This window comes from Wyeomyia smithii, chromosome 2 (genome assembly GCF_029784165.1).
Source record: "Wyeomyia smithii strain HCP4-BCI-WySm-NY-G18 chromosome 2, ASM2978416v1, whole genome shotgun sequence".
NCBI lineage: Eukaryota > Metazoa > Arthropoda > Insecta > Diptera > Culicidae > Wyeomyia > Wyeomyia smithii.
In genome coordinates this window covers 314,370-328,550 of record NC_073695.1, presented here as the reverse complement: position 1 = coordinate 328,550, position 14,181 = coordinate 314,370, and the positions used below count along the sequence as shown (strand labels likewise).

At 37.3% G+C, this 14,181-nt stretch overlaps 1 protein-coding gene across 3 annotated transcripts; it reads left to right on the top strand.

The window, feature by feature from the left end:
- The first annotated feature begins 5,182 nt into the window (after positions 1-5,182).
- LOC129725157 (uncharacterized) lies at positions 5,183-12,834 on the top strand. Of its 3 annotated transcripts, none has more exons than XM_055680648.1 (6): positions 5,183-5,322; positions 5,383-5,678; positions 5,733-6,031; positions 6,091-6,182; positions 6,379-6,629; positions 6,686-12,834. In XM_055680648.1, exons 5-6 carry the CDS (start codon positions 6,384-6,386, stop codon positions 7,208-7,210), a joined length of 771 nt encoding a protein of 256 aa, XP_055536623.1. In that variant the 5' UTR covers positions 5,183-5,322; positions 5,383-5,678; positions 5,733-6,031; positions 6,091-6,182; positions 6,379-6,383; the 3' UTR covers positions 7,211-12,834. The 3 variants fall into 3 exon arrangements, with proteins under 3 accessions (XP_055536623.1, XP_055536624.1, XP_055536622.1); XM_055680649.1 differs by having other exon boundaries at positions 6,088-6,182; XM_055680647.1 differs by lacking the exons at positions 5,733-6,031; positions 6,091-6,182.
- Positions 12,835-14,181: the final 1,347 nt, after the last annotated feature.

Below are 14,181 nucleotides of genomic sequence, written 5' to 3'. Positions count from 1 at the left end.
GCAGGTTTGAAAATTTCAGAGTGAAGAAATGCATTTCTAATGCAATATTTATGTAAAATGACATCTCGTATCAGAGTATAAATTACTTATTGAAACCAGTCAGGCATTATTATAGATTTTTTTTGCTCAGCTGATATTTGCATAGTTTTAGGGTACGGATTTGTAACGTTAAACTACCGGAGGTTGTAAAATATTGTTTAAGATCCGTTATCCCGTATTTACGCACCCATCCCGTAATTGTTTGCATCGTTCGCGAATAAGCAAGCATTATCATGCCGAAATCTGTACAATAACACTACGAGAGCAATAAAATATTAAATTGTGATCGACCAGATCATAAACTCCATGGAAGTGCAGTGAAATTGGACCAAAAACTGCGCTCTCGTGTGCACACAATTGTTGTTCAAATAAGTACATTGATAGGAAACAAGAAAATTTCAAACAAATAATAATTTGTAACAACTATTTGAACAAAAATCATCATTGAAACTTTTTCCATTTTTTCTAGGCTACACCCTTTAATGTACGAGTTGGAATGAGGGAGATAAATATCATCACCCAAATCCTACCAAACACGGTTGCGCAGATTCAACGAGCAACGCCCTGACAATGCCATCGTGATATCGCCTGCTCAACGCTAATCCAGGCCCGGGATCATTAGACGTCATCTTCACCGGAGCGTGAAAGACAAAGTGAAATTTTCAAATCCTACATATCCCACGATTGACGCACATTTTACTTACTGATGCAGGCAACTGTTCTTGCTGATTAAAGGGTTTTGGTTTGATGCTGGATCCACTGCTTCACAAAGTATGTAGGATAGGAAACCTATTTTAAGCAGCCGCTCCATAGGCCGGTATATTGAGACGAAATACTCGAAATGAGTAAGGTTAAATACAAACATAAGTAAATCACTTTGTTTACTTGCTTTCTCTCTGTCAGCACTCGTTTTCAGATTGTCGAACTGATTTAGCAAACTTTAACAGTAAATCAAAGTTTTCGTTCTCGTCAGTGAAATTGTCGATATTGAACGAAATTCAGTAGTTAAATAGGCACCATTGCTTAGGCCGTTCCTTACCCTATATGTATCTTTGAGCGTTACGATTTGTTACATAGGAGGATGGGGGAGGTAAGATCAGCGTTACGTAACACCAAAACTTTGGAGAGACTCTCCAAAAGCGATCACTTTTACAAGGAAAATTCTTCTACAGCGTTACGTAATTTTTATGGGGGTTGGCGTTACGTTCCGTTACGGGGGTTCAAAATTGGTTTTTTGTGTTACGTAATTTATCCCAAGCAGCAAAATTTGTTTCGATTAAGAACTTTGTGCATCACAGCAACAAATTCTTATGCGAAATTAAGTTGCAGTTACATCTCAGTTTTTATACAATGACAAAAAAGCGCAAGAGGTGGAGCCAATTGCAACATTTTCGTTGTTTCAACACAAGTTTCAAGAATGAAACCGCAATGTGTATGAACTAATGCATGGAACTTAATAACAACATGGTAAATGCTGCATGGTAAAATTTTAGCTACAAACATGCATCATAACTGCAACAAGGGCGCAATAGAAACTTCATGGCGTTGTGGTAAGATTGTGAAACGGCAAATGGTCAGAATGGAAAGAGATTGTCTGTATAGCGATTTATCTTTGATTATTTCCAGAGATTTGAGAATTCAACTCCAGTTATCAATTTCTATTCACTTTTCTCGTTTGTACTATTTACGTCATTTGCTGTAGAAACACTTGCAAGTTCATGGCTCAGTTTTAAATATTGCTTCCCTTATCATGCTAATGGTCATTACCAGTTTTAACTTTGCTTCTTCAATTCATCAGTACCTCAGCATGATAATGAAATTCAAAGCAATTTATCACATTTCATTTTAGAGACCCACACTTTTTGGACGACTTCTAGTCCAAGTACCCAAAAGTTACAACGCAGTAAATAACCTCATCTCAAAAACAAATATAAGGCGAACGATCGAGCAAAAGTTGCTGTTACATGGCTTCAGAACATGACAGCAACTTTTAGAAGTATTATTGTGTGTTTGTTTTTTGTATCTCGCAAGCATCACGTTGGCAACCTATATGCTCCACCCACTAGATCTATTCAGTGAAGGTTAGGTTTTCAAATGCCGTTTACACGTTTCAACAACAAACCCAACCTCGCGAATTACGTTGTTGATGTTGAGATTTTTGAAGCAGCGATGCAACTTTAGTTGTTGCTTGTTTCTTTACAATTTCATCGTAGTAACAAAAAATGTTTCTTAAAACCTCGGAATTTCATTACTGCAACAAATGATCACAATTTATTTTTTTATTATGTTTCAATTGTTGCTTGGGATGGATGGCGCCTAAGTAAATCTTTAACTCATGTGTTTACACAATATTATTCTGTCATTACTATTCGAGGAAGTCATGGGTGGATTCATAAAAACTAGTTTATTTAAAAAATATTTGGAGTTGAAAAAAGGGATACGGAGAAATAGTTTATTGCATTTATTTAATTATTGGATATTGGATGGATAAAAATTTTTCGATCGGAAAAAAGCAAAACGGTAAATGCACAGACAAACAGACATGCCTCTTCGAACGAAAATCCTGAAAAATCTTCGTCCTTATTCGAAACGTTACACTCATTGCCACCATGTGAGCTTATTGCCTACTAACTTATTTTCGTAAAACGGTTTTTGTCTTTGATAATGGGTGTGCACGCTTGCTTAAATGAACACAAGCGGCATTACTGATGGTTTTTGTCTTTGATAATGAATGTGCACGCTTGCTTATAGCGACACTAGCGGCATTATTGCCTACTAAGCAAAATTTCAAAATTATCTTTATTTTTTTGGTCGATGAAATCGCCATCGAGTGGCACGTCTGTTTGTCTGTGGTAAATGTTTTAAGAATAATCTACGGCAACTCGTCGCTAACAACTCAAACTGGTTAAATAATTTACGATTTTCTTGTCACCTGTTATACATAATAAAAAAATCATATTCGGGAGGGTCTTCCACATATAATTATACACTTTTGTCAAAAAGTAATGCTCTATTGTCACTACTTTTCACAACAGAAGCGTTAAAAAATGTTTTAAATTCATATTTTCAATAAATCTGGAGGAATAGTTGTGTATTTAAACTACACTGGTAAACAATGAAAAACTTCAGCTTTTGAACATTTTCTGTGAATTTTGGTCTCTAAGGGGCTTTTTAGCGACTTAAATGAGTTTTCCCGTAAGCCATACCATAGGAGCGACGAACCCGACCAGTAATTACTTTGTAGCCTTTTGACGCACCTCTACATTTACTAGGGGCATCAGAAATCACAGGAATGGTTAAAAAAAAATATAATCTTTTTAGGGTAACATGATAGTCAGAAGCATCTCTTAGCAATTTGATAAATGAAGAAAATTATCACAAAACTATAGTCATATCACATCATCCCCTATCCTACAATAAGTGTTGTAGGTATCAATTGTCTACAAACCATTTTTGAAAACTTGTGTAAGTAACTTATTATAAGTAAGCAGTTCCAAAATTCCAAACATGTACCGGCAGTGAAAACTAATTATAAAATGTGTGTGTGTGCCTTCTCGTCTGACATTTTCTAGCTCTGATTGTCCAAACGCAATTCTTGTTTCATAACGATTCAATATTCAAGAGTTGTGACTGGACATCCGTGGCTCGGAAAACAGGAACCAGCGGAAAAAAGAGGCAACAAGTCTGTATTGATTTTAGAAAACTGTGTACTTACGTCTACCAAATCGATAACGGAAATAACAAAAAACAAACTTCGGAATGGTATTGTCCATGACAACTCGATTTTGATTAATAATAAAAATCCAAACAATTAAAAGGTTATGAGAGAGTTTTTATATTTTTTATTCGTACTTACTTTACTTTTACTTTATTTGGCTAACGGACCGTTCACTGGTCTATGGCCAAACGAATTAAAGATGTCCAGCTTCTTCTGTGTTGGGCAGCCGTTCTCCAGTCTTCTCGTACACCAGCAGATCGTGCATCTTCTTCCACCGCGCACATCCACCGCGTGCGAAGCCTACCCAGAATCGACGGCCTCTTTCTGATTCTCTACTGAAGATAGTTTTACTTGGTACAACTCGTGATTCATGCGTCTGCGCCACACTCCATCTTCTAATTTACCGCCAAGTATCGATCGCAGAACTTTACGCTCAAAAATTCTGGGCACTCGTCGATCAGCTTCCTTCAGCCATTCATGTCCGTGAAGGGCCACCGGGAATAGTTTTGTGTGAGTTTGCAAACTACGGGACCTTAGCGGGTTACGTAGTCCTTAGAAGGTCCTGTTGGCAGCTACAACTCGTCGTTTCACTTCACGGATTATATCGTTGTCACATGTCACAAGCGTACCAAGCTAAACGATTTCGTCAACCACTTCAAATCGTTCCCCATCTATCTCCACCTCAGCACCGACACCAAAGGAACTCCCACACTTCCTGCCAGCTACGATGTATTTCTTTTTTAAAGATAGTTAATGACGAATCCCAATCCACGGCTGATGTCGTCCGCAAAACCAAGAAGCATGTGAGATTTCGTGATGATCGTACCGTTTCTTTGCACGTTTGCTCTTCGTTGAATAGTAAGTTAGAGAGCGTACCCTCCTGCTTCAGTCCATCCAACGTTAAAAACGAGGGTGCATGATTCCCAGTTAACAATTTGGTCCGTATATTAAAAGATATGCAGATATATATGCAGCATTTTTCAATCGCATTAAATGCAGAAAATGTCAATATGCGAACCAATTTGGAGGCCATATACGTACTTCATGAGCTCTGTTACAAAAGTATCGATTTCATATGATATCATATATGATTGATCGTGTCTATTTGTAAAGCGATACTATATCACCTAAATTGCGATTTTTTTAATTTTCGCACTATGGTTAATTCCAACATCAATGTGGTATTATTTGCGACTCTAGTTTGTTTTATATAAAATAAAGGTAATAATGTGTGTTGCATTTCTAGCAATGATGCCAGTTGTTCTAATAAAAAAATTAATTTACTTTTATGTTCTAAAATGCTAAATAGTTTCATGTATAAAACAATCCGAGATTTAAAATTAGTTGATCTTCCGAATTACTTGCTTAAATTGAGCAACCAAGTGTGTCGATAATCACAAAAGGAATCTCAACAAAAAATCTCCGAAAATTCGTCATAACTAATTTCAATTTATTAAACTGCCAGCACTGACGCAATACAGTAAACAAAACAAGTTACATACGAACTGCGGCGGCTGAAATTGTTAGTTCTTTCTTCAAATCTATTCAAATTTTGTTCCAAAGAGGTAAGCATTATCACTGATTCCAGCTAAAATGTAAATTTATTTCATTTCTGTACGTTTCAGATGTATACTGTTGTGCAATTTATCTAAAACCAAAAGTTTAGGGTGATGGCTGTACCGTCAGGATGGGTGAAGAAAAAAAAATTGTTTGTTTTGGCCCAAACTACCGAACGTGAAGATAGAAGCCTTGCGTGTTGGCGGGAATTATTATGAAGGTCTTACGAAGAAAATAGCCGTTATAATTTACAAAAAGTATAAGAAACGGGAAGTGTCTGATATAGAAAATAAACGAAAGCGGCTCAAACCGACTCAAAAGATAAAGCTTTCAAACACGAAAGACTACAACTGGATGGCGGAAGGTAAGATACATTTTCTATAAGAAAAGTTTGATACAAAACCAATATTTTGTGTAGAGTACAGCAGCAAGAAACAAGAGGTTAAGAATGATATAAAATCATCAACAGAAACCGCAAAACCGAATGTGCAACCTCTGTCTCACAACTCAGCTAATGCTGTTGCACAACAAGAGAGTCCTTCTGTGATTTCGCAAATGCCTATAATTTCAAATGTTGAACTGAGCGACGATTGTCATAATACGGTGGAGCCAATTGCTACTTCCGCGCATGCAGATGGCGACACCCTTCACGGTCAAATTCGATGCAACCACCGCTCCAATCTGCCCAACCAACAAGCCAAAATAATATATTGACAAGTATTGGGTTGAATAATCGATTTTACAAATGCAAGCTCAAGGTTTTTTCTCATCAGCAGAGTACGAAACTGAGCCTATGTATGTGGATCATAATGGAGTCATGTACTATTCATCAACTGTCGAAAACGAAACCACGGACAACTTTCAGCGGGTACACCAATTATTTATACTTTGTGTTTTCTCTGCTCCCTATCATCTCAAGACGCAAATAACGACGCGAATTTATACGACTATATTATTTTTTCAGTTTCACTCTTTGCATAAGTGTTATGTTCACGCATTTCCTGTCATAGTAGATGACAATGCGACAGGCGATATAAAGTTGTGATAAATGTTTTATTTTGCAGAAACAATGAGCTACGACCAGATGAAGGCTGACTTGAGGGAATTTATTGAATCGGCTGTCGAGCATGTTGGAGAAAAATGTTTTCAAACCAACTTCGCTCGTTTTGCTGCGTTATTGGAAATTCAAAAAAATGATGATTTCTATTGTCCAAAATCCGATGATACGGTAGAAAAACATTGTCGAATCAATACAGAAGAAGAATTAGCCGAATGGAACATAAAGCTCAACAGTAAAGCACTACGTCGAAGATATGTAAGTAGGTGTTCCTTTGAAGAAATCACCGTTTTTAATTCATATTTATATTTTAGTTGGAATATTTCTCAAAAATTATCATTCCCAATGCCTATTGTGAAAAAGGCGATAATGCGTGTTACACTTTAGTAGATTGCCTGTTAACTCGAGACTTTTGGACGAAGATGACGTGGACCGGAATAAGTCGTCGTGGCAATAAGGCAAAACGAGGATTCCGTGAATATGGAAACGTGACCCAGCTTCTGTGCAATATTGTACAGATTGGAGATCCATCATATACTGCCTGTAAGCTGGAGGTTTTTTGTCGAAACCGTCTCTTCATATATTGTAAATCTCGTTCGACTAATCGTCAACTTAGAAAGTCTGCCTGCAGAAATCAACGTAGCTCCAAGTCGCAAGCACTGAAGGAAAAAAACGAACACCAAACTGAAGATCAGGGCACATTTAATTCGAATGAGTCGGACATTTCCGAAAAAATAGAAAAAGATGCTGAACTCAGTTCAGATGATGATAACGGAGATGATGAAAATGACTCAATCGACGATACAAATGATGATGAATGTAGCACTGCAGACGTTTAACTTGGCAATAGATTTTATCATACTAGAACTGTTATTCAACATGAGATTAATTTGAAATGTTACTTTTTAAACCTAAAACGATTAAAAATAGGCAATTTTTCCAATGAGATATATCTATCAACAGAATTAAAACAAAAAATAAGTCACAGGCAATCACATGCTGCTATTTGTTTATTTGAGAGGTATAAATATAATTGTTTCTGTTCTAACAATTGGAACTAGCTTACAAAAAATATCATTACATTTAAATAAAACGGACGACTTTGTTATATTTTCTAAATTTAACTTTGCTACATATATATTAAGAAACGATGATCGGAATGGCTTTTGGAAGAAATCACTTTTTAATATTACTTTTTGGCCCTCAATTATAAATTCTCCATTTTGCTGCACAGCTCCTAAAAATTTTATTAACTCGAACTGTTTTGTCAGAAACCACATGTCTTTAAAATCAGTGCTAAGTGAGAAATCTAAAAAAAAAATTAATCTTGAGCCCTTTTCTTTCAATTGACATTTGAATCGCTATCTTCTACGCGTCGTACCTACCACCTCTCTCGCAGTCGTTTCGATGGCACCGTGGATACTGCTCCACAGCCCATTCATGTCTTCCAGTCCTTCCTCCTGTTGTTCTGCGATCCGTTGATCCAGCTTACTGGCGTATTCTGCAGGCTGCCACGTTATTAGCTTTTAATCGCTGAATGTTTAAACGCGTCGTCCTTTCTGTGCGAGATTCCAGCACGTTCGACAACCGTGCGCGGATCTTACAAACGACGAGATAATGGTCAGAGTCAATGTTTGTTCCTTGAAAATACCCAACATCAGTAACATCCGAAAAGTGCCGACCGTCAATCAGTACGTGACAGATCTGGGAGCAGGCTTCTCCATTTGGATACCTCCAGGTGTGTTTTCGAATATTCAAACATGGGAAATAGGAGCTACATATGGCCATTCCTCTGGCTGCGGCAAAGTTTATCCGCCTCAGGCCGTTATTATTGGTTGACGAGTGGAGGCTATGCCTTCCAATGACCGGACGGAAGAATTCCTCCCAACCTGTGCGTTTGCGTCTCCGATGAAGACTTTTACAACATGCTTTGGACATTTGCTTTTGCATTGCTTTGGACTGTAGTTTAAGAATTTGCCCTTAATCCTTAACACGCATATACGGTCATCTACGGGCCTTCACCGGATGACTCTCGTTCTCTAATTTCGCTGCGATTTTGACTCCCTGCCACTGTAGTTCTCGAGCAAGCAAGCCAGCCCGCGCCGGTTCATGGAGAGATCGGACGTTCCAAGTACCCAATTTTTCAATCGTTTACCTCAATCTTTTTCCGTGTTCGTAGGTCTTTGCCGATTGATCCATTCCGTATATCTAATTTCGTTGTTCGTGGTTGAAGAAAGGTTTCGGTATGCTACCCTACCAGGGTCGCGATACCTACATCCTGCTGATGGGGCTGCCATATTAGGTGTAGCTGGCGGGTGTCGTGACGCTTGGAGGCCATCTCTCTTCCAAAATTTCTACGTGTGACTGCTCGCTCTGAAAATCGTACAAAGAATGAGCCTGAGGCATCGAAGATCTTTCTTTAACCACAATCAGTCGCGATGGCCGTATGGAATTGTCTCTTTTACTCTTTTTGATGGATCTGAGTCTTTCTCAGATAGCAGCACTGCAGTATCTGCATAACGGATAAGAAGAGCCATTCGATCTCTCTCTTTTGTTTCAGCGTGTTACATCACTCTTGTTTCAGCTCTACACATTATATTTAACTTAGCAATAAATGGGTATCTTTAACACCCCCAGTGTTGAGTTTATGAACTTATTAGGTGACAATCGATCATGTTCTTATTATATCCCACAGCATTCCATAGTTCAGCTCCGGGTCAGACGCTGTTGTACGCCGCCCTTATTATGGGGACACAGCCGCGTACGACCCCCTTCCCAATCAGCATACGACCATAATTTCCACTCGTATCCCAGTCTGCACCTAGTGGAGGTTGGGATAGGAGTTGCTGGACAGAGGTGAATGACCACATTAGGGTCTCAAGTTACGTGTGTCCAACCATTTGCCAACCCCCCTGTACCTTTTTATTTGTAACGTATTTAATTAATGTACATGGTGGCTTCAGCTATTATTCAGGCCTTTTTTTATATACAGTAACTGTTCGCTAACTGGGCGACGAGCACTCCCAGTTATTAAAATCAGCTCGCTAACTGGGATATCATCTCAACGCCGAGGGGGATTTCGATGAATAACGCTGCTTCGCGACAATTTCATAAAAGGCTTTTGTTCTCAAGTTTTTTTTCTTCACATATGACTGTTCCCAAATTGATCAACAAATAGGGAAGCCACACCTACAAATTTATCTCTCAAATTAAGCTTTTTAACTTTAGTTTTTTAGGATGTATTTTTCTTTTCGAGGATTCCCATTGACCTATCAACCAAATAAGTTAAGAGTAATTTTCTGAGAGGTTGTGTGCATTTTAGCTAACTCTTTGTTTAAGGCATTGAATCCCAGATACCCTTGGATGTATAGAAACACTATTTAAGAACAAGTGAAAACGCTTTTTAAACATATAACTACGAAAAAAATTAGGCCGTTATCACTGCATATCGAACACTTTTAAATTACAAAACATGTGCTGTTTTTTCTTTATGTGATAATTCGGTCGATTGAAATTGGCCTTTCGTTAATACTAATATAATTCGACCGTTTTAAATTCGACCGTTAATGTTTCGGTCGTTTATATTTGGCCATTTGAAGCGATCCCAAAAATTTTGGCAGACAATTCAGTATTTGATGTCGTTATACAGAAAGACATACACTACTTCGCTACATATCTTCGGGAATCGTATGTTTATCCAAAAATATTACAGAAATTGTTTGAATGAAATAATTTAATAATTTTAAAGCATGTTTTAGTTATACTTAACTGTAAATCAAAAAAAAAATAATCGCGCACGGTAGAAGACCCTACGTTGTATTTTAGTCCAGAGGCAATAAAAGCCTAGTAAAGTGCTTCTTCGTGAAACTACGACACAGCACAAATTTTCACTATACTGCCCCTGTTTACATAGTTGACGTAAGAGCCAAAATGACCGAAATGCACTTTTTCGTTGATTCAGCTTCCTTTTCTTAAGATACATACACTACAAACAAAAAGAAAACCATTTTGTTCTGAAACTTTTGAGAAATTTTGGAAAAACGTTTTGGCGTAACTGCCAATTGGTTGCAAAAACTGGCGTCACTCCATACAAGGTGCAATTGTTTATGTTAAGTCGTTTAATTCGACTGTCTAACTACTGTCTGTTTGTCTAAGTTAAGTCGTTTAATTCGACAAATATTCCATGGAAAGGGGTAAAGGTGAAAGTGGGATTGAATAATTGTATTGTAATTGTATTGTATATTAATATTTTCACAAAACACTCAGCCTCAGGAAGGTGTGAAGTTACCGTGTCCTTTCCCCCTACTAATTGAAACGTGTGTGTAAAATACGGTGGGTAAACTTAATCGATTTGCCAGAACGTTTTTTAGGTTCTATTTGGGGCCCCAAACAATCATGACACTACCGGAAGTGAATTGATCGATAGCTCTCTGTAAAGAAACATGCGCAAAAGTTTTCCTATACTAATTTTCATACAAATTTATGTACATGCATATATAATGCACCAATCAGAGGCACGAGAAATCCATATTCGGCAGGTTTAGAATTGTCTGGGGGCCTAAATTGAACCAAAGAAAAACTTTGTCCTGGCTCTGTGCTGTCAAGTTTGCATTTTTCCTTGTAACGATTACCCACCTTAGCGTAAATGTAAGTCTTTATGCATGTGTTTGTGTGTGTGTTTGTATGTGTGTTTGTGCGTGTTTGTCTAATTGAAACTGCCGATGGACAATAACTGACGTTTGACCGAAACACGGTTGATAAAACTGAATCAACTGCGAGGCATAGTAGGAAGTAGTCAAGTTTTTACGCCGAGCTATGCGAACGACCTGCGAGAAAAATACATGTTTATTCGCATAAACTGGCGTAGCGGTTTTTCTGGATCAATTACCACGGGCCAACTCATATAATCCATGGGGCCTCTTTTCAAACATCAATCTTCATAAAATTGACAGACTATTTTATTGAAATTGTATCTCAATATAATAATTTGGGTTAAAATAACAAAAACTCGTTTTTCTCGCAATGATGGTGTTGGTTGTTACGTCAACTATGTAAACAGGGGCAGTATACTACGTTACATTTTTTCTAATTCATATACTGCCCATAATCGCATATTTGTAACATTTGCAAAATTGGTTGTTCGAGCAAATCGCACTTTTATATTTTGACCTTAAATGCATTGTTCCTAATATATTCTTGCAAATAGACACTTTAAATTAACTTAGTATCATGAAGAAAGCACTACTTTACACTATGTATACATTGAATATTACTTTTGAAGTCAAATTGGTTGAAATTTTTGCAATGATACATTTATGCCGTCACTTTCAAGCCACTTTTGGAATATATCACAGGGAAAATAAAGTTTTTCATGTATTCAACAAGCATGAGCTGAACATCAGAAACGGATCACCGGTGGTTGATTACCGGATTAGAATAACTTCCGAGTGTCAAAGAATGCAGATGTGAATTTGGGTGGAAACTTTTTTGACAAAGAAGTTGAAAAAGTTAAGAAGTGTGACAATTATGCGGTTATTTACGCTATGGAACAAAACAACTTGGTATTTTTTACGACTTTTTTCAAACAAACATAAGCATATTTTTACAGATGTAAAAAGGACATACTATTCTAAGCATTTCTCAATAAAAACCACGAAATCCATAAAATGTCGAATGTTACAATTATGCGATTACAGGCAGTATATACAACAGATAAAAAATAACAGGGTATAATTTGAAGGAAAATCTCCACTCTGCTGCCGCTCTTCGCATACCTGCCCCATATCGATTTTCGATGATTTTGACTTTTTCGTGGGAATCTGTTTAAAATCATCTCAAGCTTTAAAAAAAATGATAAAATAGTAAACTTTGTTCGTGAAATATGAAAAATCAAAACCCGTTTGAGTTGTCCCATGTCGAAAATATTCGCATAACAGTCACGTTCATTTTATTGGTCGTGGGGGGGCTAACTGATGTTCTAAAGTGTCCTTTTTTGAACAATACTATGCAATGGAAATGCTTATTATTCTGAGTTAAACTCTAATCATACTCATTTAACACAATAAATTTAATAATTTACTTGCATGCCGCGCTATTACTAGGACAAGCTATGCGGACACGAAATAACCGAAAGTTGCTTAAATAATTCAATCGACGTTTTCTCCATTTGAGTTTTTTTGCCATGGGACGGACATGCGAAGAGCGACAATGTGATATTTAAATAATATGAAACTATATATCTCTGGGTTCTAGTAACTAACTAAACATTTCATTTTCATTTTCATTTTGCGGTGGATGGTGGGGCAGTTAGAGCCAAGTCTGTCCAGCCCCGATAATTAAGGAAGGATAATGGCTGACTGCCACATGCGGGACTATATGAATGCCATTGGAAGGGATTAGGGAAAGATTGGGAAGGTTTTAAGCGTTTAAAATAATAATAATGCTAATAAAAATGATAGTAATAATAGTAATGATAAAAATAGAAATCGATATATAATTAACAAATAGAAGAGAAACTACATACATGGTTTTGATGATACTTCCCTCTGTTGTCTGTCTTGGATCTGGTGATTGCTTGGATTGGTTATGGTTGGTTGTGTTGTCTCTTCTCTCATTTGCCTGTCCTCCTGATTTGTTGATTATCGAGGAAATTCCATATTGTATGCACTGAAGTAAATCTGTGAGTGATAAAACTGTTACCTCTCAACGATATCAAACTCAAGTTGTCGTGTTAGAGGTTGGAAATAAATCCGAAAAATAATAAGAGAAAAGAAAAGAAGAAGAGAATAATTAGTATAATGATCGATGGGAGGCGTATGATTATGTCAATAGTAAAATGTTATGGCGCGGTTTTATATGTTTCGACTACTCAATAGTATAAAGATAAATAGACTAAGGTGGGATGCAAAGAAAAAGGGATAAAGGGCAAGTCAGAGGGGATATAAAGACATGTCATGCTTAAATCCATTTACTCCGCATCCACTGGTAATGTCTTATAGTCGTTTGGTCAGGTAACTTACTGCTTTTTTCTATTATTATTATTGTTCGTCCAAAAATCCTTCAAAGATTGAAGAGTCGTCGCTTGATAGACCTTCGAAGTCCAAGGGAAGCAATTCATCGTCAGTGTTATTGTCATTTAGTTCCTCGTCTTCGCTGTCGTCGTCGTAGTCTGAGTCCTCGAGTTTTTCGAATAGTTTTCTGGTCTCTGTGTGCATTTTATTTTTGTCAGATGCCCAATCATGCCATGTTTCGTATGGAATTCCGCTCCTTTCAATATCTTGTTTTAGAAAAGTTTTTCATGTGAATGATGGTCTGCCAATTTTCTTCTTATCGTTGATTTTATGTCGGAGGGCTGTTCTAAGTATTCCTTCGTTTTGGCTTCATATTATGTGTCCATAGAATTTTAATCTTGCGATTCTTATCTTATTGTTAATTGTTTTGCCCTCCAACATTTTTGGCACTGTGAGTGACTCGGGCAGTTGGTTTGGGTTGGTCTGTTGATTCTTTTCTCGATCAGCATTTCTTGATTCTTCGTTGTATTCCTCCCATTCATATTGCTCTTCCGATATTTGTTGGATATCACTGCTTATTCCGTCGTTTTCTTGTGGTGTAGTCTCGTTATCGTTTGATGTCTCCTCATTTACTCTAGGGTCCTCATGTTTTTCCTTACAGAGTGTTAGTTACTTTCTAAGCATTTCCTCCTCCATTGTGCGCAGATCATTACGATTGCGTTTAAGTATTGCTGATGTCTCCATACGTCGCTACTGGTGTGATCAGCGTGTGGTATAAACGCTTGACCACCTCCCAATTC

Coding starts and splice junctions, on each gene's coding strand:
- LOC129725157 (XM_055680647.1), top strand. Junction 6,630..6,685: donor AAGCACTACGTCGAAGATAT/GTAAGTAGGTGT, acceptor TTTATATTTTAG/TTGGAATATTTCTCAAAAAT.